A 26,510-nucleotide genomic window follows, 5' to 3' on the forward strand; every position below is an offset into this window, starting at 1 on the left:
TCATACCTGGGGTTGTTTTTCAGTGTGTTGACCAGAAACTCGTGAACATCAATGCCCGTGGAATCGGTGTATTCCTGACTGGAGTCTAACAAGAGAGAAGAACAAAGTTAATAAGCAGGCAGGCAGGAAGAAAGGGTCAAGACACTGAGTGGGAAAAGAGAGCAGGTGAGTCTTCAGTAAAGTGCAAGTGAGAAAGAAAGTGTAAAGTCAGATTGCTACTAAGCATAGCTTTGCCCCTCAACACTGCAGCAAAAACATTCCAGGTTGCTCGGGAAGGATAAACATAAGAAGTGGATGAGATGCCAGCTAGCTGTTCTGTCTCTCTCACACACACACACACACACACACACACACACACACACACACACACACACACACACACACACACACACACACACACACACACACACACACACACACACACACACACACACACACACACACACACACACACACACACACACACACACACACACACCAGTATTTTCCACTACACTAGACAGTTGGGCTAGACATTGTATCTCTGTTGCTCTTAGAGTCTAATGATGCCTCTGCAGAGAGAGGGATTGAGGCAGGTAATTAAAAAAAAAGAAGAGGGGGGATCCAATTATCTTCCAGAGAAATTAGCTTGACATATTGGTTTGGTTCCTTTGGGTATTAACAATGGACATTATACATAACAGTCGTGCCACGACAAAACCTTTTTTTAATTTCCTTGTGCAGGATGTTTTAACTGAGACTGTTAGTCACCATTTATTGTATTTGTAGGGAGGTTTACACAAAAACAAAGAAATACTAAATTTAAATCTTGTCTTGTGTAAGCTTGCGCCATAAGTGTGGTTAGCAGCACAACAGCAGGCTACAAAAAGAATTTAACTTGCCACGTGAGAGCATCTTTCGTGGAGTCTTGTCCTTCTTCTCCTTGTCATCATTTTCATATTCATCCTTCGATGACTTCTCCTCCTCCTTGTCTGATGGACAGCTGATGTGAAGCTGGATGATATCCTGGAAAACCACATTCCACTGCTATGACAAAGTACGGTATAATTTTGAATCTTAATTTTGTTATTTTTAGTCTATTGAGTATTGTTAATCCTACACAAACTGCAGTTGCATACTACCTAGTTTAACTGCGGTGAATGAACTAAGGTTAGAAGTTAGGGGATGAAGTCAGAAACAGGAACAGTACCGATTCTGGAGGTCCATCATTGGAGAATGGACCAGAGGACTCCTCACACACTGCCAGACTCCGTACCAGCTTCAGTTTGGCATTAGACTGAAACACAATCACAAGTTTATTATTTTAAAAGCGACTTGTTTTTGGTTTTTTGGCATCTTCACTGAGCATTTAGATATGACACTAAATGCTCAAATTGCAAGTTGCAAGTAAAAATATATAAATCTGACTGCACTATGATTCTTAAATACTGATGTTTATTCAATATTGGCCAGAAAAAAGTTTTTGCGGAACATTAGAATATCACAATGGCCTTTGATTTTGAATATGAAATGCCATCACTTGATCCAATTAGACATTTCTGTGAAATTGTAATCTTAATTTGCTTGTGAATTGTGTATTTTGTGTGATCACCACCAAATGTTAACTATTTCACCCTCAAGTCCAAGTGAACATTTTCTAAAAATGCCCTCAAGCCATTACATATAAATTACATTTCCAAAAATAGATTACATGTATATGGACAGATGGATTGATGGACAGGGGGGGGTCCAAAAGTCTGAAACCACTTTACAGTCTTTAAGACTATACGTACATACAGATGGGCAAGGCTAAAGACATAATGACAATTACGTATAATAGGCCCTTTCACTTATTCTCCCGATGCACAAACTATGTTTCACATTTGTATGTATTATTATGTTTTCCAATTATTTTATAACGGTTTAGTTGGCTTCAAATCTCTACTGCATTATTAAATGCAAAGTTGCTTTAAATGTGTTCAAAGCCGATGGCAAGACTTCAATGCATATTTAAATTATTGTGCATTCAAACTGTTGACTGATTAGGAATGTACTCAGACCAGTTCACAGAGTATCTGGATGAAGAACAAGAAAAGTGGAGCTCAGAGAATATAGTGTACAGTTTGTATTTGCTGATGTTCATACAGTCACTTGAGGAATTCTTACATCAGCACTGTTGTCAAAAGACATTGGCCCTTCTCTTTAACAGCCTCAGTGAGGTCACCATGACATGCCTACATTAAACCATCTCATGGGAGTTAAGATTTTAAGCCAATGAGCAGAGGGGAGTCCACTTTAGTTGAGAGGATTAAAACGTTAATAATGAGAGGTCAAAAATAACCATGCAAACCACCAGGGGGGTTATTTCAGGAAGCAGGATTATTGGAAGTTAGTAGGGTTACTTGCACAAAGATGATTACCTTCGAAACAGAAACCCAAACAAACATGCAACTTATTTACCTTGGGCCTTTTCCTGCCATGGCTATGGTTAGGACCTCGTTTCTGCAAAAGATAGTTGTTATTTCAGTAATCTTAATAATAAGGTGCATATTAAATACACATAAGAATTCTCTACCTATGTATTTAGAGCCTGGTTGATATAAGCCCATCACAGATATACTAATATTGGTTCATACGGGTCTCAAATTTCGAGGTACAACATTAGCTAAGGACCGGATGTGCTGTAGGCTCGTGGTCATAGCTTCCGCAGACAAACAGGAGTATGAAGACCCTCCCACACTTCAGCGTCTTAGTCTTTATAATGATGACGGACAAGACAAGTTGATCGTACAAAAGCCGACATTGCACAACTGCTGCGGATTTGTAGCTGGTAGCAGATTGAACATGCTGACTCGTTTGAAACGACATTACCAGAGTGATGCCCCACTAACATTGGGAATAACACTAACATTAGTGGGACAAGGAAAAAAACGAGTTCAGGGCAATCCCAGCTCCGAGCGCCATTAAAGCTGCCGCTTGCAAATAATTCAGACCGTGTCAAAGCAATAATGAGCGTCATAGGTATTTTTATAGCAGCAGACATGCCACCGTTCTGTTGTTGAGAACGCAGGGTTCCAACACACGCTGAAAGTAAGCCCGGATTCGAAGTTCCCTTTCATCCGCATTTCAGCCAGCGAGTCACACCAGCCCTTTATAAACCTCTGTCCCTAGCGTGAGAGTGTTCTTCACAGTGGAGACATTGTTAGAACCAGGAGAGCCACCCTCTCTGCAAACAATGTGGTTGTAGTTAACTATTTTGAAGGGGAAAAAAATAATACATATATTTAATTATACATTACAATAACGGTGCAGTTAAGTACAGTTAATTTTCAACGTGCTGCACCTTAATGGATATATATTTTATTATTTTTATTTATTTATTTATGAGAGTGTATATTTTGTTATTTTCCTTTTGTAAAAATGACTTAGGTAAGAAAGAAGCAGCCATAGTTAACCAGGGTTAAATACAAATAAACAATCAGTTTTATGTTTTCTGTTCCTTGCTTCTACTGTACCGTACCGAAAACGTACCGAACCGTGACCTCAAAACCGAGGTATGTACTGAACCGTGGTTTTTGTGTACCGTTACACCCCTAGATTTCAGGTTTTGAAAGTATCAATAACACCGAAAATAATCATCTGGCAAAAAAAGAAATAAGTCAAACGAGTTTCTAGCTAAGACGTTATGTAGGCAAGGGAAGAAAGTATGTCCATAGCCACCTGTGCATCCTGTAAGGAGCTATCCTCAGGCTCCAGGCCCTCCCCTGTCCCCTCCTTAGTGCCCTGTGGTTGAGGGGAGGTCTTGCCTCGACTGCAGGGCTCGATGAGAAGCCCACTCTCTCCCTCCTGCTGGATGTCTGTTGTCAGGCTCACCGACATCTTCTTAGGGGAGGGGGGGAGGGTGGGAGTAGGGGAGGGGGTTGGGTGGAGGACCCAGGAGTGGCTGAGAGAAAAGAGGCAAGAAAAAAGGGTTACACACCAAACATCTGTGGCATTCTGAAAATCAGAAAGCAGAGACAGTGTGCATGCAGTATATGTGTGTGAGAGTGTACTACTATACTATCTACCTTTAGGTGGTACCAGATCTGTGCTGGACTCTGTACAGTGAGTCTGGATGGGAACCACACACAGGAAGAAGAGGGGAACCCACTAAGGTAGGGCACTGTGCAGGGCTGCAGCAGGGGGCAAAGCAACGTCCATAGCAAGCCTTAGCCCTCGGGGTGGAGCTGTGAGAAACATACAGAAGAAAAAAAGGCTCATGTTAAACCATTTTATATAAAAATGACAAATTTACTTGAATACATTATTGCTCATTACAGTATGTTAAAATAATAAGTTGCCTGATTTTGGGGAAATTTGCTCCAAAAGACAAATATTTACGTGTACAGGATATTACAGGAAAAACAACATGCACATGTGAAAAAAGCATAAATATTCACAGCAATAGGGTGAACTGAGAAGACAGCCGTCAGATAAGGGGGAGGGGCACAAAAACAGGCCAGCCACCACGTCAGCGGTCCTCTGAGGGCTCTCTCTTTTCTCTCCCTCCGGCTCAGTGCAGCAGCATGGTCTGTCCTCCTGTCAGGAGCCCTGGACACCAAAAGCAGAAGAGGAAGACACGGATGACGTCATGTTTCACACACTGAGTGACTCATCACTGCTGCTGCCACTGCTGCTCATTCTGGCAGGGAGGGGGACAAAGAGCTGAAAACCCAGAGCCCACTGGAACACAGGGTTTGCAAATCAGCACATTGGATCAGGTTTAACCTCCCCAATTGCTAAACTGCTTGTTATTTGACCACCTCAATTTTTAAAATGCATGTTTCTACAGTGAGAGCATCACTCTTCGTGGATGGGGAAAGTTAAAACGGTGTTTTCTCACTATAACTCATACGAGCAGCAAAATGACTAGGAGTCCATCTAACAAAACTGTAGACAATGCAGAGCCAAGGAGAGCTGCACTATTAGAACCTAACTGCAAGTAATAGCGATGCACCAATTTGAAAACAGATATCAGATCCAATACAATTTTATCTTCTGAATAAAGAATCACTGTAACAATCTAATAAGGTTCACTGGGTATGTCACCATACAAGATGCCATGAAGGACGAGAGTAGAGTGGTAGTCATCACTCCCTTTACCTAATGAGTCAGATTTGGTTCAACATACAACATACATCACCTGCAAGCTCATCTTGATTTAACTGCCATCAAATCACAACAGCATGTATTTTGGCTATATCATCATCAACAAGCTTCAAATTACAGCAACAACTACAATCACCATATACTTATTACTATGTATTCTTTCTTTTCCTAAATCCTTCTAAATGACATCATTAAACCTATTTTCCCCTATGCCAACAAAGCAGCAACTCTTAAGTCTTAGGCCCTATAGCCATTCCCATACAGAGACAGACAACACAGATGAACAATCCATGGGTCTGATAATCCTATATTATCTAGTATAAACAGTAGGATGAAAAGTATGCGTCTAATCCCATATACATGTATAAGTGCATGTCACAGCTCGATGAAAAGTAAATGTGCATAAATCTAGGCAATGCATGCAGCATGGATGAGAGCCATTCATGCATGTCCCCGCCTGTGCGGCAGTGCTCTGCTGTGGCGTGCCGTGCTGCGGGATAGATAAGAGATGAGTGAACAAATGAGGCAGGGATTCCCACTGTGGGGAAGACCCAGGCAATGCAGCAGCAACGCGTCATCAGCAGCTTTACACCACATCACTGACCAGGACACCCACATGCCCCAACCCCCACTCTAATACAGGCCTACCACACAGCAGCAGAGCGCAGAGCCACACTATCGACTGTGGGCAGACACAAAAACGTCTGATTCAATCACTTCAATATAATCTCTTTTTTTCTTGCTCACACATATTCAATGTGTTTTCTTAGACAAAAAGAATGAATGGGTTTGGATTGGAGAGCAAAGATAGTCATTCATTTCAAGTGCCATTCTCATGTTTGAGCAGACTAATGTCCATGAACACTCACTCTAAAGCCAAGTCTTAACCCTAAAAAGCAGTCTCTACCTGTTTCGGCTTCAATTTCTTTCCCCATGTCGAGTCGGTTAGTGTGTATTCAGGTTGAAGTCCCCCACTGAGGAATAAAAACACTCCCCCCTCCACACACAGGCCCACAGCGTTGCCAAGGAGATGGTAACGTCATTCGCAACTGCTGCCATTTGTGTTGAGCAAGTACCAGCGCGAAGGGCAGAGAGAAGAGAGATATTGCACTGTGCACAGACTGCAAGGGATGGAAAACAGCAGCAGAGAGAGGAGGGCAAGATAAAAACAGAAACAACGTGCCATTTCTTCTACTTTCAAGCAACCATAGCCTGTGGTGCAGACAACAATGTGGATTCCCAGTCATCCAGGTCATGGGATATCAAGTGGGACAAAGTCCAATTAGAGCAGCTGAACTGATAAATCCTCTCAAATGAGGAATGAAGCCGCTTCAAACCCTTTATATATATATGCATCCCCTAATTATTCTTTGTGCTTACAAAAAAATGAAAATGTAAGTTCTGGCATTAGGACTGATCTAAAAAACAAACAAACATCCAAAGTCTCTTAGGGCCCATCCAGTTTTTGATTGACAATGTGTCAAAATACAGGCATTGTAGACTCAACAACTACAACACCACCAGTAGCAGCAGCTGCACTGCGTGTCTGTGTGTCCCAGTTCAGTCACTGTGTTGGTGGGCCTGATGTTGACCTCTCTCTGCCAACTGTCTACATCAACACACGTGGCTGCAGACATGCAGGGAATATGATTCACTGAGGACTCAAGCCAGTCACATCATAGCAAAAGAGGTCATAAAACCAGATTGGCAAATTGGTTTAACACAGCAGAAGAGAGATGCTTTGATCAGACGTTTAAGACCAAATAACCAATTTAATGTTTTAGGCTGGAGATAAACCACATGTTTGTGGACAGTTCAGCTGTGATAAGGACTCGCACAGCAGAAGCTATCAATTTGACTCAGGATACGTGAGGCAGCCATTACACGCACATGAATGTGTACTTAAAATCAAGTATATCTGCAGTCGTAAGAATAATCCCAAAAGCACTCATTGGATTTTTTAAAAAGCATGTTACTACAACACATATACATTTAGTCCTATATACTACAGGTTGCTAATTTCAGAGGTAATTTTTTGTGGGAGCAAAACTTCTCTGCGACATACATTCTGTTGTCTGTCTCCAAAAATCAGCATGCAGCCTCCTTAACATATTTATATACAAACACAATTACGACTTTAAATATATATATATATATATATATAGTTGGTTTTTTGACTAATGTCAGGGGGAAAACGGTTTCACAACAGAAATTTCACAAGAAAACACGACACCACACAGGTAAGAAAATAGATGGGCCACAATATCACGATCATCCCCATCAGCTGTCATAACGCTATGCAGGGCACCCTGACCCATTTCACACACATTACTGGCCTTGCAGACTATATAGACCCTCCTGATGACAGGCAACCAGCTGAGACACTCAGGTCATACACTGCGCTGCCCTCTGTGTGTGAGTGTGTGTATGTGTGAATGGGCCAGAGAGTGAAAGAGTTATCCGTCTGGTCAAAACATGCGTGTGTGTTTGTGTTAAGACACGGAGAATATATACGACCACTTCAGATAGTAGGTTAGCTTAACTAAATATTTCATTCAGGTATGACATCACTGTCAAAATTAGCTGCTCCAGGTCAAGCTGTGTCAAGGTCCCAGCAATAGTTAGCAGCGGGGCAAGCCAGAGAAACGGCAAGAATTCTCCTGCATGGTAAGTGGTGAAAGCAGAGAGCTTGTGTATATCAAGCACTGTTTCCCATAAATTACCAAGACTGTGGCAGCCCGCGATAGGTTGATTTGTCCTGCCACAAAATGATCCAAAATATTCTCATAATAACAATACTATATATCTGTTTTGTGCTATTGCTTCATACTAACTAATCAACTCATCAAGTAACTAATGTCTCATTAACTGACAAAAGTGTGATGTGATGAAATCAAATTTTTATTCACTTGAAATTTTATTTAGATCTGCACCAAATGGCACACACTCATAAATATCATGCCTGATTTTTTTCATGCCTGATTTGTCAATCCTGGATCCGCCACCTGATCCAGGATTGACAAACCAACCAACAAGGGTTAAAAAAAAAAAAAGAACCTCCCTGGTAAAGCAAAAAATTCCCACAATATAATTTCCTCATCTTTCATTGTGAGGCTCTGCAGTTTTTCTCTATCATACAGTAATTAAAAAGGGAAGACCTTCGATTTTTTAACATTCATTGTGACAAGAGCCAATAGATAACGATATGATAAATATCATTGAGATTAAAATAGAATTGCAGTAAGGTACGCACACAAAAGAGTTCAACCCAGCTAAACAGTGCGTTGTCATGAGGACATGCAGTGCCTACAGTAAAAAAAGATTACAGCAGAGATACAATGCAGATGGACGGAGGAGTTCTCATTGCATTCACACGCTTGTTTTTTCCTACCCGGTTATTTCTATTGACAGCAAACATAATGAGCACTTTGTATTTTGTGTGGATAATGATTGAAAGCTGCTACTATTAGTTTATTTCATTCACCGCATTTCAAATTCCATAATGGAGAAGCATGCGTAGCAGATCTGTCTCTCCATTTTCTCTGCAGAGCCTGAATGAAAGATGAAGGTGAATGGAAGCACACAACTGTGCAAACCGGAGTGAGCGAACGTACAAACCCACAGACAGCAATGGGAGACATACACAGGCAGCTCGACCCAATTCAGCTCCTCTGTATTCAGCCACGCACCTTGCCCATTTGACGTCAGAGAGAACCCATTTCACAAAAGGCAGCAAGGTTATGTCTTCGCAGAGTGGAAGCTGACGTGTGTAGTAATGGTAGAGTTTGTGCAAGCTCAGTGGCTCCACATATTATAGATCAGCAGCGCTTGCAGTATGTAGGTACCAGTGTTTGTCTGTGTCAGAGAGGATTCCCCTTTGTGTCGATTACACAATCTTAAAAAAAAGGAGGGCGAGGGGGCTGCCATAGCACTGGGGACTGTAGGGGAACAGTGCAGGTACATTCGCACACTAAAACAGACCCAGCCGTTTACATATGTATACATGCATCAATGTCCAGCACACACAAATACACTCTGGAATACTGTGCATATTTTATGCTATGAGCCATGTAAAAATGATTAAGATGAGTCCATGGCTCAGAGCACAGGCAGGAAACCTGATGACGAAAGGAAAACCAAACACAGATGAAGAGGACATGAATGGTCAAATGAAGCGGAAGGCAGGGTTTCTCTTTTTCCATCTATGTCTCTCTATGTCCTTATCCTTGCCACCCCCACTCTTTCACTTTCTCAGTGAGGATACCCCTTCCTGCCTTCCGCCCCCTCCACATCAATATCTCTCTCTCCATACACCCACTTCAAAGTGTTAGCTCTCTGTCTCTCTCTCCCCCTCTCTCTTTTTTTCTTCCTCTTTTAATGTGTCTTCTTAAATTGTCAGGCCTGCTGCTGACGCCATCCTCCTCCACTCAGCCTACCCACTCAGTCCTGTGGGACGAGCTATGACTCATTCTCTCCCTCCTTCCCTTCCCTCCCCTTCCTCCCTAGTTACCTAGCTCTACCTTTCTGTAGCTCTCTCCAAGTCTCCCCGTCTTTCTCTATTGCTCTCACTAGTTACAACCTATGTATAGTTCTCTGCTGCGTGGTGTGGAAACATACAGAAGCTGCATGAACAGAACAAATCTGAATAAAAACAGCAAGAACATGAGGAGAAGTGGGTGATTGAGAGAAAGTGTGTTGGCCAAGTGAATGACAGTTTCCTGTCTGCACAATGAACGAATGCCAGTGGAGAGAGGGGATCCTGCACTTGAGGGTATTATTGATGAATGCGAGAGTGCTGGAATGTGGGTGAGGGAGCGAAATATGGAATTCCACATGGGCCAAAATGAAAAAACAAGTAAATAAGAATTATGAAATACTCACAATAATCTAGGGCTGGGCAATTAACTGAAAATATATCAAAACGGACATTTATAACCTCTAACCAACTTAATCTTGCTGCGGTTAACACTTTCCCTAATGAGTGCATTCCAGATCTGTCGTGTTTCCGCTAAGTTCATTTTGCAGCGGTGGCCCAGGTACCTTGTATCGTGTTGTATTACCATACCGCAAATCCTTTTGGTCCCATCAATGGCCAATGTAATTATCGTCTCATCAGTTATTTTACTATACATATATTAAAATATTTTTCAGAGTAATGTTATTAAATTAATTTGCCCCGTTTTAGTTTCACATTTTTATTCATTTCAAGTTTTATCTCCCCTATATAACCGACACTTGCCAGACCAACGTGCACACACACATGCACAGACACCATTCCGACTGGCTGGTTATGTGTTAGTGCCCCACCGATACTGTAATGGAGCTGAGATCATAGACAAACACAACATGTCAGTTTCTTAGCCTGCTGGCTTTTCATTTCTAGAGGTTGTAAATAAGAGCTACAAGCCATTAACAGCTGTTTCTATCCGCTCCGACAGAGACTGACAAGTTCTGCTCATTTGCTTGTATTAGACTGCAATAGATTGTTAGCTGTGTATATGTGTATATGATATATATGTAGATAAATAACTTAATGTTGGATAGTGGCGCTGTCTTTCCTTCTCAAGGACTGAGGAAATGTGTGAACGATTCATCCTCCTTAACTTGAACTCCTGAAATTAAATAAAAAAACTGTGTCAAAATGAAACTAGGTGGCAGCTTATGCACTCATCAACCTTATGTAATTTATCAGCTCATTTTGCTGTGAGATGGGGAGCAGCAGAGGAGAGAGCAAGAGAAGATAGGAGAGGGAAAAAAAGAGAACTGAGAAAGATGGAGGAGCAAGGGGTGGCTAGTGAGACAGGAAAAAACTTCTCAATGATGAAACAATCTGTGCTGTTAAGCGATTGGACTAGACCTCCACCAATGGGAGGACCAGCTCCATGGCAACAGGCTCTGTCACCAAGAGAAAAGCAGCCATATCCCTCAACACCCCCATATTTTTCTCTTCTTTTCTCTCTCACGACCCCCCTCCTTTCCCCAATTACAAGGCCGAGTGTATTTATCACTTGGTACTCACATTTAACACAAATTTAACAGCACGCATAAACACACAAAACACACAGCAGTATCATGTGTCAATCCCGCAGACACAACAAACGTACACACATGTGACCAAACAGATGTACACACAGGCAAAAATACTTAATGGGGCTTACAAAGTGATTAAAATGTGAGACATTCTCACACAGTTATTTAAATGTGCAGATTGGTGATGACTCCCCTCACACTCTGACTGCAGACAGTTCTGGTCCTCTCCATCCTGATGAGAGCAGTGACTAACTATCAGGTCTGGTGGAGCTGATCCTTGAACTAAACAGATTGAGCTCACAGACACAAGAACAGACCTCCAGAATAAGAAAGTGGGCCCCGGCCGATAGAGAGAGGCTGTTTGTCCCTCACAGTCACAGACATACATATGCACAAGGTGAAGTCAGTATGCACCAGACGGTATCATTTCTGACTCTACTAGCTTTGCAGGCTAAAGCTAGCTGATATGGAGTGGTAAATCACAGGACACCAGTCTTAACGTTTGAGTTTGACACTAAAACTTTACTGGAAGCATAATAATAATAGACTGGTCCTTCACTACTGCCACATTTAATCAACTGTAGATGCTATGCTGGCAGTGCATGATGAGAGGTGAAGCCTCCCAGAAGCAGTAGGACATGTTCAGGTAGGCTAAAACCTAAATTTGTTGGCTGCTGCATGGCAGACGAATACTGCAGGGAAAATGGTCTGCACAGAGGCTGGTCTATATTGAGTGGGATAAATACCGGTTACATTTTTAAAAACAGGTGACAATGAAATAATTACAATGAGATAATGATTAAATGAAATTACAACATTGATTTTATCCATATTGCCATCTAGTATTTAACTGTGTGTTGATGTTTGCCATGAAAAATCTATTTAATTTCAATGCAGGAAATTATATTCTAACATCTTATAAGGGTATGAATCTGTACTCATTTTACATACAGATCATTAACATACTGGAATTTTTTGTTTGTACGTATTAGTACTGAGTATTTTCCTAATTGTTTTTATTGGTCAGTAAACACTGTGGAATTTATGTAGAGAATGGTAGACTTTTTAATGACCTGTAATCTAGAGCTTCCCACAACCTGAACTCTTATGAACCTGGTAAAGTTCTTCTTTTCATTTCAACTACAATTAGCAAACCAAAAACTACAGAATAAGACATTAAAACGTAGGACAAGGCAAAAAAAACTGTTCACAAAGAAGGACACCAAAATCCCATAAAGAATCACTAAAACACTTGTTAATTTCAAAGTAATGTGGACTGTAGATTAATACAGACTCAATCAGCAGTTGCTCTGGCACAATCAAGTGTGATCGATGACCTACTGGACACTATTTTTGGAAACGAGGACAGCACTCGAGAAACAGACTAATGGCAATATCTTCATCTTTAGAGGGTGAGGTCAGTGGACTCAGGTGCAATGGCACACATCCAAGGACTTCTCTGTAAACTGTAATAAACTTTCCACTATAGTGCTAGAGGAGGAAGCGTAACCTAGGACTGTGCTTGTGCTCACATGCACAAGAGCACGCAATTTGCTCTCATGCGCAGCAAAGTCCAAGTGACAGGTACACAAAGAGCGCAGGTGTTAAACCTTCCTGCTAAAACCTGCATGCCCCTGGCGGGAAAGCGCACAGCTACAGTTGAGACTATGACAAGTTCTACCTGCCTGCAAAGACAGTAAAAACTTCTCGGATGTTTTGATGGCCCATCAACGCAGTGGGAATTCTTCCAGTGCTATCGATGGAGAGAGGGAAGGATTGAAAGAGAGAGGGAGAAAGAACCAGAGCAAGACAAAGGGCACTGCTAACAGTTCTACAATGAAGCAATGGAGCAAGATACTAAGTTAGTGACACCTTAGCCTAAAAATGCAACATTTTATGAGAAAAAGCTTAATCTGATGCAACCTCTGCAAATTTCCTTTGTGTTTAACAATGACTTATATTCCAGAAAAAATTATAAACTGATGTACACTTATAAACTGTTGAGAATTTTCTGAGTGGCCTTCAAATTGATAGATGTATTAGTCAAACTGGACTTCCAGGATCATGTGTCATCCTTCCACCGGTGTCTGTAGGAAAATACCTAAGCCAATGCAGCCCTGTGGCATTATTTTTTAACGCAGCTCTATTTTTGGTCTGAACATTCCCTAAGTGACTGAGAGAAACTTCTATCTACGTGATGAAAAAGATACTTAGCTTAAGAATGAGTATATCTTAAATAATGCACTGGCAACAGTTAAATATGTCCAGATTAGGGCTGGGCAATATGAACTGCATGCACACAAAATGCTGGACTTCTTTTTCAATGTTCCTAAATACGTGTCTCCTGAACTTTAGAGAGAATCAAACAAAGACAAAGTAAACTTAAAGTACTGTAGACTACTTACTACTGCTAACCCGTGTAATGTGAGCGCAGGTCAGCGGAAGAGTGAGGAGGGAGGACATACAGCAGGGTGATCCGGACAAGGCGGAAACCCGACATGAATGTGTGCGTTGGGCAAAATATTAACCGACATGAGCAAAATTAGGTCGGTTAGAGTTTATAAATGTCGGTTTCAAATAATTTTCGGTTAATTGCCCAGCACTAGTCCAGACGGTGACCAGTGTCCATTTGCCTCAGCCACACTAAATAACAGCTGGCTGGCTGGGCTGCCAAAACAGTGATGGACGCTTGAGTGCCAGCTGAACCCGGAAGTTAGGCATCCAGCCAGTCAACCAGCAAGGCTGTCTCTGCTGGGCCAGCAGAAAGTGTGGTCTCTTACAATGTGGCTTGTGCACTCCAGAACAGCCAGCAGGAAGGCAACCTGCCAGTCATTCAGACATCCATCCAGCCAACATCCAGCTAACAACACACAGCTCTACCACCCAGCATCCCCCTTCATCTCTTCTTCTGCGTTTCTCCTCCCTCCTTTGGTCCATAGGGATATAGCCATCTAAATATAGTTCCTTCAAATCCTGTAGGCCAAAGAACCACAGGTCAGGGTCTGAAAACCAAAACGCATGCCCGAAACAGGATCTCTCCCTCTATCACACACCAGATGAGATCTGTGGAAGATGTCAATAAAAGCAGAAAAAGCCGCCATCATAAAATTAAGTTAAAACCATTACAGGCATAAAATATGGCCTCTGCCCTTTATGTATTACCATTACACCAAGGAGGAGGTGAGTGCAATGTTCCAATACTGACGACAGTGTGCTAAAATAGAAAAATAGGGGGATGATGAAAGGTCTGCTATTGGATGTATGAGCTGTGGACAAAAAATGACATGCACGCACAACTAAGTATGGCTAAGACTATATTTGAATACAGCTGTGTACATCTTTATCCTTATCTATCCTTATCTCCTACTGCAAAATTCCCAGAGCCTACATTAAACACACGCATATTTGACAAGAGTCCATAAGTCCTCAAATGGTGTGAAAATTCACCGTCGGCAAATGACAACATGTCACATGTATGGCAAATTAATAAAACGTCGCTAATTTGATTTAAATTAATTTATTAGATGCTTTGCTCTCTACTCACCCATTTCATCTGTGAGACGATGTCTGTACATGTCACTGGTGCAGCCCCAGCACAGATTAGGAGGAGTGTTAATTAGAGAAACTGCACATGGCAGCGAGTCGCTAGATCACGTAGCTGACCTGACAGCAGTGGCAGGTCAGCGCCGTGCTGCACTACTCCATCTGTTTACCTAGAGAAGCCAACCACTCCCAATACCTCCACCTGCCTAAGGATAGCAATTCATCTATCCCCACCTTCTAGTTTTTCATGCCTCTCTGTCCCTTGAGCTCCTCATTCATCATCACGACCTTCTAATTATGTCAACAGCAACAACTAAACTTGTTCTAGTTAAGTATGTCCTCCATCCTCCTCTCCTCTCTCAACTCTTACAATGTTTCCTATTAAATGCCTAGACAGTGACAGTCCTGATAACATAATAAAAATTGCATACACTATTTTGCACCATTGCTTTGAAGAGCTGTGTACAGAGCTTTTCATAAGTATCTTACTGGCCGACTACTCATTGAAGAAGGGAGGCAGAACGTAAATGGCCTTTATTTAAAGGAAGGCTTGTATTAGAGAACAGCCTGTATTTCTAATTCCCTGTGTTTGAAAAGTATAATTAACCACATTTCAAATTCGAATACCTGTTTGCCCTCTACTGCCCGGGGCAGCGCTAAAGTATATGCTCCACAAACAATAGCATAAGTACACGTACACATGCACTATACCAGTGAAGCAGGTAAAGCAAAGGTAACTCAAATTGAGGAGAACTACATTTGTAACTGTAATAAAAAGTAGCAGAACAATAAGCACTTTATCAAACCACCTGTTCAAGATGTATTTGACAGTTTTGTCCATAGTCTCCGAGCATGTTTTACACAACCATAATGCGCTACTTAGACCAATAGTGAATTGTTAAGATGCTAAAATTAAGGCTGCCTGCCTGTCTGTCTGTCAATGAAATAAGATTGAACTAATTTGAAATACTAAACAAACGACAAAATCAATATGTGGTGGTCAATGCTGATATTGTGGCGGTGGCCACAAATAAATCAATGTATGGAAAACACAGTGAGAAGTGTACAAATATTCTCAATTCATTATGAAACTGCAGCAGGTCAGTGAGTGTCAGCTGAACAGGCGAACTTTCAGCTGAGGATGTGGCCTCTGTTCGATGAGATCAGAAATGCATCCTCAATGCATCTTCATTGTGTTCGCAAGTGCACTTATATTAAATAACAGGGCGGAACAGATATGATATGTGGTTACTTTCATTTGCCTAAAATCTGACAGATTCTTCTCATCTACTGGCTGAGTCCAACAAGGACCTCTCACCTCCCTCCTTCTGCAGGATGTGAACCACAACAGCAGCAGAGGGATGAGGACAGGAGGGAGGGTTGATACTGACGGATGTCTGTGTTCTAAATTCTCTTCGAGGTTCCCTTAGTTATTTGTCACTGGAGACAAATCTAAAATGTCAGTAAAATAAATGATATTCCAGACATCAAAATACTGACTTTGCTGATATGAACATTAATGTTTCTGCTCTTTATGTCAGTTGATCCAAATCATGGTTCAGAAATAAAATATAATATAATGGAACCGCCTTTTGTACTGTATAATGAATGCATACAAATAGTAAGTGAATGCTCATTCTTAATGTTCAATTTCCTATTTATCGCTTACAATAAGTCACAACAGGTTAACAATCTGGAAGATTAATTAAATATGCAATAATTAAGATCTGTGTAAGAGATGGAATAATGGCATTAGAATGTGCCTGAGACCATTAAATTTGGGATTTTATGGCCAAATATTTCTCCCCAGGGAGGAAAATGACCCCAAAATAAACCTACGTTCTGCTTTGTGCCCTCTACAGCCATTATCACTGCAGTTATCTTCAGAATGTGCAGAACTAAACTTATATAATTACTTGTACAAAATAAAAGCCAGGGGATACACCAAAACATTCATCAAATCAACATTAACAACAATCTGCTAGTTGGAGGCAAGGCAATGAAAAATTCAACTGAAAAGAAACACAGAGTGGGAAGAGACTATGAGAAAGGGTATGGGGGGTTAGGGTGGTACTTTCTGTATGAAGTTATCGAGGTTTCCGAGTATTCCGTCACTATTTCTTCTTCTGTGGTTATTAATCCAAACAAAAAATGTATATGGATTTTTTCCTAAAACAGCTCTGCGCAAGAAAGTGTGAACCTTTTGACTTAAAAGGCAATTAGAGCAGAAGTTACTCCAGGGGTTGCTATTGATTTTTTTTCCCACCTTTCCTTTCCCTCTCATGCTTGCTTCTCTATTGTACTAGTCCTTTTCCCACGCACTGGTAATTAGTATGCAGGAGTGAGGCTGCAGGATCACCAACTACCTGAGGAGCCTAACTCCAAAGTCACAAACATATGAACAACAAACGTGATTGTCATGTGCACACACACAACCTCTTCATGCAAGGGGATAGACTGCATAATGTCCGTCAGGACTAAGCAGCTAGCTTTAGCAATCTCTTCTAACCATGTACGTTTGTATTCTAAAAGGTAGAATAGCAGACATCAGGAAGAAAACAGCATTAGCTCTGGCAACCTGATACCAAATGGGCTTCTATCTAAATTGTGGGTTGCTGTGGTTGTCGTTTCTCTCTTTTGTATTTCCAATTGACAAGAGGGTAGAATCATGGGATCATCGTTATTTTATGAGCCGACAACAAGCTAGTTGAATTAGGGTGTGTTCCTCACGACAGTGATGCATCTTGATTTATTGTAATGCTGAAAGATGCACACCCATGTACACAAACAGCCAGTCATTACATAAACAGCCCATATTCAACACAAGACGTATCTGGGCCGAGGGAACAAAAGAGAAAATAAAAAGGAAGTGATGAGGATTGAGAGTGTGATTTTGCAAGGCTCGAACCATCAAATGAGAGGAAGAGGAAAAGCCTGGTCTTCTAAACCTGAAACAGTGCTGAAGCTATGAGGAAGGCTTGCTATTTATAGCAACAGATTTTTTATTCAAGAGGGCTCTGCTGTTGTGCTTTCTCTCAGGCTTGCGCTGCCTCTCTATCACCTCCACTCTATTCTCTATGTTCCTGCACATTGTTTGCAACCAACCGAGGGAAAAATCGTTTCATAAGCAGGTGTTTATGTATAATGTCTTTAGAGATCAAAAGACAATTCTAACATGTGATTTATTCTTTAATTGTCATCACCATATTCCGTCACTGCATCTTCAAGCCGAGAGGATTGTTGAGGATAAACTTCAGGGTCTCTCAACACAGGACTTCCCACATGCCTTATGTAAGCCCATAGGTTGTCCTTTTTTCTTTTTTAACTGTACACCTCCCTCCTTCCCTCCTCAGTATGACAGTGTTGCAGAGCAACGCCTACTTCCGAGTGACACTCCACCCACACCAGGCCACCTCCTCCCCTCCCTCTTCTCACACAAGGACACAGTGGAAGGGAATTCCTTATTACCTCAGCATTTGCCTCACGAAACATTAAACCATCACAAATCAGACATATCTCAGCCTGTAATGTGTAAAATCCATCTACGCAACACATATCTAGGTTCTCCTTCCAGCTGATAAAATATGCTGCATTTATACAAGTAGAAACTGTAATGAATGAATGAAATAATATCTCAGCAAGCCCTATGATCGGACTGTTATCACTGTTATTAGGGTATAGTTAAATAAATGACAGCAGGTGTTTAACAAAGAGCTACAACTATAAGTGCTAAGATAAGATGCAGTTACTAAAGCAGCAATGTTTTCACATTAAACCAATCTCCTGAGCTGTGAAAGGCATAACCACAGGCTACATCTCACCTACACACTGACACACAGACACACACACAGCACATGCTTACTGTATTTAGAGCTCAGCTCCGTGGATATCCAGCCAAGTCGGATCAGGTGTCTCACAGATAAAAGCACATTATCGCAGGAGAAGCAGCAGCAGGACCCGAAGCAGCTCTGGACCAAGACAACGCTGACATTAGTTTTATCTTGCTAGGTAGTACAGATGAATAAATTCCATTTCCTCCACCATGTAAACAGCTGAGATTCAGGAGTGTTTCACTCTGTCACTTTCTTCAGCTCATTCTACTTTCTCCATCGTCACACTTGCTCTGTTTCCTTCCTGTCTGTCGTAATCAAAGGCTCTGTCTGTGCTGATGGGTTTCATGTAAAAATGGTGAGGAACACTATTTTGACTGCCCCCTTTCTTTTTCTGAATGAAGCACAAGCGGTAAAGGGAAACAGTAAGCCTTGCTTGCTTGCTGGCTGGCTCCCTCTCTCTCCTGCTCTCATGCTATCATGCGCACAGTTCGCACCGCTCCCTTCTCCTCCAACCCTCCCTTCTGTGTGGATTCTCTCCCTCTCTCTCTCGCTCTTACATATCTTGTTTGCACTCTGCTTCTGTGTAACAATATAATTGCAATGACAGCCAACCCAGGGCTTGCAAGAAGCCCAGCTGTTTAAAGGGCTGCTTGGATCAGCCAGTATGTCACTTGACACAACAGCAGGATACTTTTAAGAGAGACCACCGTAAATAGATTTATTCTTCCACGACCATAATTTCAAATTTGGTATCCTTAAAAAAAGAAAGAAAGAAAGATACAAGGCTCCATCTGCAGACGGACAGAATAGTCCAGGTCACCATTCATCTGTCTATTTCATGGGAATGTATGAGGACATTATCTATAGACAGTGTCAGGACACACTGAGCTTAAAGTAGTGACAGCTGTTGGAGAAACAGAGCACTGCTACAATGGTTAAAGTGTAAAAAATCTAAACATGAGGGTTTTGAAGGGAAGCTGGAGGGGGAATATAATAAAACCACCTCATTAGCTAGGAAAAACCCTTATCCCACAAGATGATGTATTTGCATCTTCTGCCTGTAGCCCCCTCACTGCAAACGTCAGCTGAAAGATGCAGTGGAGGCAGTCAAAAGTTCAGAATCAAAGGAAATGTCAGTAGGGAACTCTACATGAGGTGGCTGAAGTCCAGGGATGTCTGCCTCATACATAGCTGACTTTTTGAGATTACAACGTGTGACCAGGCTTTATTAGGCACTTAGCAAAATATGTTGCCGTTACACAGCTTTCCAGCTTTGACTTACATTTAAGTAAACATATCCAGAGTAGTCTTTATTAGTGCAATCAGTCAATGCATAAATTATGTACATCAGAAAATATGTTCATCACTTATCATTGCATTGAATTTCCACTAAAATCTTGTTTTCTTGTAAGATGATGGCACAAAATATAGCAGATGCAGGAGATGGATCAATTGACGGACGGACGCACGGGAACAAGAAAACTATTTTCTATCGTCGTTCCATTCTATCCTTAAGGCTAATTTATGCTTCGCTTTACAGAAATGGACTGAGCCTCCTGACCTAATCTCCGTTCATTTTGGCCATATTTGTGCACGTCCTCTGAAAGCGTATGGACACAGATGAAAGACAAAACAGAGCAGTACCTCCAGAAATCGTTTGGGCACTGGAGCCAATGGTTCAAGCGAGGTGACAATAGAACACAAGGAAGAAAGTTCAACAATGGCAGAACTTTTTAGGAAGAGACTTTGCGAGTTGGTAAAAAACTGCAGGCATTACTTTGCCCGGGCAAATGGACAAACTAGCCGCCTTTGCCCTTTTCTTGAGAGGTACATAATCAAAACTTCCTGCACCTTTGCCACGTTTGTCGTTGTCAGAAATTCTCAACTCTGCTCTGCCCTCTACTTTTGACATTACTTAACCACCATGACAACGCATGACGCACGGAAGTATGTGGGTAGTGATGGTAACATCATTTGAAATGGACAAATCTCTTTTTCGTATGAAAATACCTAGCCATGTTGAAATGAAAAAAGAAAAACAATGACTGCAATTGTAGCATGGCCTGTTAGTCTCACACTGACCACATGATTGGAATAAATGGGAAAGCAAACACTAATGCCACCTAATGCCTCAATCCAAGTCCAACAGCTTCTGCATCTGGGCAGCCATGTAGTCTCTTACAGGACAGTAAGAGAAGACATTAAAGGGCTTAGTAGACAGGTAGAGAACAGGGATGAGCTGAGCAAGGATCAGTGGCCAGAGATATCACAGATAAACCGTTCGTGAGCACAGTTACCTGACAAGGTGCTTCAGTCACTACACGCATCATATAACTGAGTTAAAGCTATTAGGAAACACTGGGAAATAGTTCTTACCTCCACCAAGGAAGTCATGTTTTCACCCCTGTCCGTTTGTTTCTTGGTTTGTTTGTAATGCACGGTTTTCCCCAAAACTTGGTGGAAGGATGTGGTTTGGATCAGGAAACAACCCATTCAATTTTGGTGCAGATCCGAATCAGGGGGTGAATGAAGGACTTGTCTTAGTTGTTTTTACTTTCTTTATCATCTGGGGCCTTTTTTAACATATTCACCATTTCCCCAGGGAATAATTCATGGATCTTGATTTTAAAAAATTTGGCACATTTAGGGAACTGATATCTATGCGTTTGTGAAATGTTCAGGTGGTTTAAATTTAAGGGGACTGTTGGGCCTTGGCAGAGGTATGTGCTCTACTGAGTGTCATTCTAGTTTACATGGAATATGTTCAAACAGGCCCATAAAAGTCATTACTAAATAAGATTGTTTGGAACTAACTAGTTTCTTAATGGACTTTGGATCAGGCATAGGTTAAATGAAGCCTGTTTTGGCCCAAACGTTTTAATAAATTCGGCTTCTTGTCATACAAGTAATAAATCTATACCTGAAAACAAAACAGATGCTTTGTGAACCCCTGCTGGAATCCTGTGATCCAATGGTGAATTTCAACATGTGACACATTTGTTCTGTTTTCTCTTCCTTTGAACCGTCATGCGAAAACCCTCCAGGTTTGCAGCAATGAGTCCGAAGTCACTCACGCACCTATATCCAATCTGAGGCCAGACTTACTGCCAAGCAACCAGTCCCCTCCCTCCTGCTCTGATCAATAATTTACATCAAAAGCTAGCAATGAACGATAGATATGGAAGCAGAAGATTGAAAAGCGGTGAAAACAGTAAGAGAATAGAAGCTCGGAAAACAAAGAGAACGTGGAAAGGAGAGGGACAAATGAAGATAGAGACATGGAGATACAGGAGTGGTTAAGAGAAGAGAGAGATAGGAGCAGCAGCAACAGCACAGTGCTTGGTGCTCTGGCAGAGATCTATAAATAGCTTTTCAAATCTCTCTAGAAAAAGCCACTCTTCTGCTTCTGCAGCTGCAAACAGAGATTCAGAGACAGAGGCAGATATGGATACCTGGCTAACAAATAAACGCACTGATCATGTCTTTCTGGATAATCGCTGACTATTTAAATTTTATCTGCCTGTAAAATATAGTAATAAAACCACTGTCACCATTTTGGCTTGTAGAAATACTTAATCATATGATATAAATAGAGTAAACGCAAGTAGATTAACTCCAACATATAAAATCCCACGTTCTACAGGTGTATGAAGCATGAAGAAAGTTATTCATGCATCCTGCAAAAAAAACGAATTCCTGATAATTATGAAATATCAAACGTTAGACTTCTTCAACTATTTGAGTAAAAAAACCAAAAAATTTGACATTTGTCAATTTGATATGTTCTATAATGTCAAGATTGAAAGTTACAGGATATGAAGGGAGAAACAGCTCGGATACTACATCTTTCTCATTGCTGCCCTTAGCAACAGCAGACTGTTGATTCAATGACTCACCTCCATGAGATCGTACTATAGACAAGCCTTTTCTCAATGATACTGTCCTTACACCAGTAACTGGACTTAGTATTATTTAAACATAGGTGCCTCGATCTACAACTGCAGAGAAATAAGCTATAATAGGGTCACATTTTGTAAATAAAGATGGAGTATACCATTTCTTTAAATCAGAAAATGTTCAGTAGGGGTATCCCCTTAGCCTATCCTTGGTCTCACTGAGAACAGTCAACAAAAGTATAAGACAAATATATTATGATAGTTTCAAGACAATCTCAAAACAATCTCATCATCAAACGTGACTATGTTGACAGTCCATGCCTGCCATTTGCCAATTTGTTTGACCTCCATGCCTGTGAATATTTAAGTTTTCAGACACACATGCAGTTTTCCCAGAGCAGATGTTTGAATCGCGGCCCTGACAGTCTTCGCTGTGATCCCACCTTGTTTGACTCAACAGCCTTACTGTCTATTTTCGGCCCAAGTGTCAAAAAGAAGCGCTAAAGCCAAGAAGGAGTGGTGACCATCCATTACATATTGTTAGACAAATCCTATTTCGAATGCGAGTCCTCTTCAGCTGAGCTTTCAGAAACTATGGATTAGAATACAGAACGAGGAAGAGGCGTGTTTCTCCTTCATGTTGATAAATTATAGAACAATTTAGCCTCACTGAGGGAACAAGATAGATATTACCTCAGTTTGGAGGGTGGCAAAGGAAGATTTTCAATGTATTAAAACACAATGCGGCCTAAACTTTAATTGAACATTGCAATAAACGCAGCCTAGGAGTGTAGTGTAATAATTTTTTGACGAATTTTACAAATCAGCTCACTTAGAGTTTGCCTCATAACCCACGACATTCAATCAATGTTACAAAATACAGACCCTTGGGATCGATAAGGTCCAGTTACTGGTTATTACATCTACACGTTGCTGTACAAACACATACGTCTTCTAACACCTTGTTGTCACCAGCTGAATGAGAGGGGGTTGCTGTAAGAACGATTGCAATGGCCAGCTACAAACAATTTCCAATCACTTCATTCAGATTCAACCCAGATAAATCAATTAATCCCCGATCACCAGAGGAAGGCATTCATTCCCCGAGTTACCTTCGTACCGTATCGGTTAAGATTGGAAGGATACAAATGTAACCATGGCCATTCTCGAGTCAGGCATGGAGATCGCGGACTTTAAAGATGGTGCTTAACGTTACGTTACATTCCAACTAAAAAAGACCACGGATCATGGATTTCACATCGTCTTCCAAGTCACCGCGGAGGTTCAGCTCACCGTGTCGCTGGCCGTGGGTCTCGGTCTCCGGGTTGGAAAAATCCCGTCAAGGTCTATCTGTAGGGGAACATATGGAAGTGTGGTCAGAGCCGTGGCTGAGCAGTTGACTGAAAATATTAGCCTTGCCTGCACGCTAACAATAGCTAGCTCAAGGCTTTAGCTCGCTTCCCCCCGGCGAGTATAATTAGCCACATACAGCACCTAGCCTGGCTAATGTTAACCCGCTAGCTAGCGCTTTCCTTCCAGTGTGTGCTAGCTAAACTAGCGCCAGCAAAAACCCGGAATTCGCCACACAACTAGCGAGTCAACAAAGCGGCGCATGTTCACGGTGAAGCGAGCCTTGTTGTAAACCCCCGCCGACGCTGTCAGGTCTCGAAATGTAGCAGGTGCTAGCTAGTGGGAGTTAGCTAGCCCCGCGAATGACTTACCGATGCTAACGTAAATGGTGCTGCTAGCTTGACTTGGTTCACTGCGACCCCGACTGTCAAAATAGCGCCCGCGTGAGGGGAGAGCGCTGAAGAGCCGTGGAGCGAGTCTGTCAGAGAGTGAGCGTGTGTCTGTCTCTGTGTGTCTGTGTGTGTGTGAGAGACGGTAACACAGCTGAGGGACAACAACCGAGCGGACAAACAATAAGCGCACACAACTGAAAGGAAAAAAAGAAACAAAACGCTTCTCGCCTCCGACTTGTGAGTGATTTTTTTTTTTACACCCCCCACCCCCCTCCTTTACCGACAGTTTACGTCAGCGACGTACTTCTCAGGCGCAAGGAGACGTTCAGGATTCTTGTTTACACACCGTCAAACTATCACTGACATTATGAAGGTGTGTCACCAAGATGCCAAATATGTTATCTGCGTGTCTCCACTGCTGGAAACTGTAGGTGTGTTTGTTCGTTTAGGCGTCGCATACGTTAGTGTAGGAGCCTATTTCCAACGTGGGACACTTTGTAGGGTGCTTCCACTCCACTGCACTTCAGAGGACGATCACTACTTTTAGTGGCTACAAGTGACTGTGATTTTTCTGATCAAACATGTGATCGCTTCATTAAATATGTAATTAAAGATCCAGTGTGTAAGATTTATGTGAAAGCGATATATTGGCAGAAACTGAATTTAAAAGAATCCTAGTGATGTTTTCACTTGTGTGTTTCATCTAAACTGCACGAGTTGCTGTTTTCTTTACCCCAGACTGAAACACAGGTAGCAGCACGAATCCCTGCTTGTCTGACTGACATCTCTCAGTGGATGTCCGCACACCACTTAAAAAAATCAACCTTGACAAGACCAAGCTACTTTTCCTTCCAGGGAAGGGCTCTCCCACCCATGACCTTACTATTACCATCGACAACTCCGTGGTAGCCCCCACCCAGGCCGCAAGGAACCTGGGTGTGACACTCAACAGGCAACTCTCCCTTTGCTGCAGAAACCCGATCGTCTAGATACATGCTGCACAACGTCAGGAGAATACGTTCTCACTCAGAAGGTGGTACAGGTTCTGGTCTAGGCTCTTGTCATCTCACACCTAGACTACTTCAAGACACTAGTCGTTGCGTACCGCGCTGCGAACGGATCGGGCCCAGTCTACATCCAGGACATGGTTAGATCCTACACCCCAGCCCGTCCACTCCGCTCTGCATCGGCCAATCAGCTTGTAGCTCCCTCACTCCGAGGAACACCTAGCCACTTAACAGAATCATGACTGTTTGCTGTCCTGGACCCAAATGGTGGAACGACATGAGGACAGCAGAAAGGCTACACATCTTCTGCCGCAGACAAAAGACACATACATCTCTGACGACTACACCTTGGCTAAGAAGATGGTCTAAGTCAAGTAGCACCTACTGTAAATGTTGCACTTACATGTAGCACTTTGTTGTTTGGCTTTTTTTGAAGCTAATGTACTTACATGATTCTTGCTGTTTTGGGTTTGTTGAATGTACTTTTTGGAAGTTGCTTTGGATAAAAGTGTCAGCTATATGATATTTAATGTAATGTAAAAATACTATATTTGCATCGGGAGCGGATCCTCTCTACGGAGACCGCCATGTTTTTTACAGTAGCCCAGACTGGATAAACTGAACACCTTTTGAGTTTCTATGACAACTGAAGGTTACCACAGGTTCTCTTTTACGTTTTTTAGGGGAGGGTGAGGTGAGGGGTATTCAGCTGCTCCATGCAACTTCACCTTTTAGATGTCACTACATTCTATACCCTGAACCTTTAAACTGTTACTTAACATTTTGAGGAGGATTTTTAACATGTCCACTGATTATCAGACTGATATCAATGAGTGTGTGAAATTTGGTGCAGGTTGATTGAATGTACTCTACTAAGTGCTGTTCTAGTTTACATTGCAAACGTTCACACTGGCCAGAACAAGTCTTTACTAAATCTGATTTAGTTTGAAAGCCTACGTCCAATTTATGCCACTTTATAGGCCACTTCTGAGAACAAAGAACAATCACTTCATTTAACTGACAAGTGTAGTTTCTAGTTACTGTGATTTGTCATACAAAAATGTGACCAGTTGATAACAAAATTGTGCATTATTACAGATTAAACCTCATAGTGGAGTTGTGCAAAGTTATGCTATGATTAACATGAGTCACACTGTGTTAATAACTATAATTAAACTGCAACCTTGCTAGGGAGAGTTCTCCCCATTTTCACTGTTCTCCCAGGGAATAATTGATGGAAAAAAATCAGAGTTTGTGAAATCAGGTGCAGCTTGATTGAACGTTCTCTCATAATTGCCGTTCTAAAATGTTCATGAAAGCCTATTTCCAATT

The 26,510-nt window shown here is 41.7% G+C and overlaps 1 protein-coding gene across 12 annotated transcripts in view; it reads right to left on the reverse strand.

Annotated features, from left to right (window-relative positions):
* LOC118103923 (R3H domain-containing protein 2) overlaps positions 1-24,430 on the reverse strand; it is a 49,246-nt gene extending 24,816 nt beyond the window's left edge. For 9 of the 12 annotated variants that reach the window (XM_035151027.2, XM_035151016.2, XM_035151019.2 and 6 more), the window contains exons 1-9: positions 24,151-24,430; positions 23,723-23,779; positions 4,419-4,569; positions 4,047-4,205; positions 3,700-3,922; positions 2,440-2,481; positions 1,190-1,276; positions 882-1,005; positions 7-85 (exon numbers count right to left, since the gene is read on the reverse strand). In XM_035151027.2, the coding sequence (XP_035006918.1) occupies positions 7-85; positions 882-1,005; positions 1,190-1,276; positions 2,440-2,481; positions 3,700-3,858 (491 nt within the window). In that variant the 5' untranslated portion in view covers positions 3,859-3,922; positions 4,047-4,205; positions 4,419-4,569; positions 23,723-23,779; positions 24,151-24,430. Of the gene's footprint in view, positions 1-6; positions 86-881; positions 1,006-1,189; positions 1,277-2,439; positions 2,482-3,699; positions 3,923-4,046; positions 4,206-4,418; positions 4,570-18,562; positions 22,290-23,722; positions 23,780-24,150 lie in introns of those variants that run through there. The other 3 variants (XM_035150986.2, XM_035150991.2, XM_035150996.2) reach the window with 3 other exon arrangements.
* Positions 24,431-26,510: the final 2,080 nt, after the last annotated feature.

This window comes from Hippoglossus stenolepis, chromosome 3 (genome assembly GCF_022539355.2).
Source record: "Hippoglossus stenolepis isolate QCI-W04-F060 chromosome 3, HSTE1.2, whole genome shotgun sequence".
Classification (NCBI taxonomy): Eukaryota; Metazoa; Chordata; class Actinopteri; order Pleuronectiformes; family Pleuronectidae; genus Hippoglossus; species Hippoglossus stenolepis.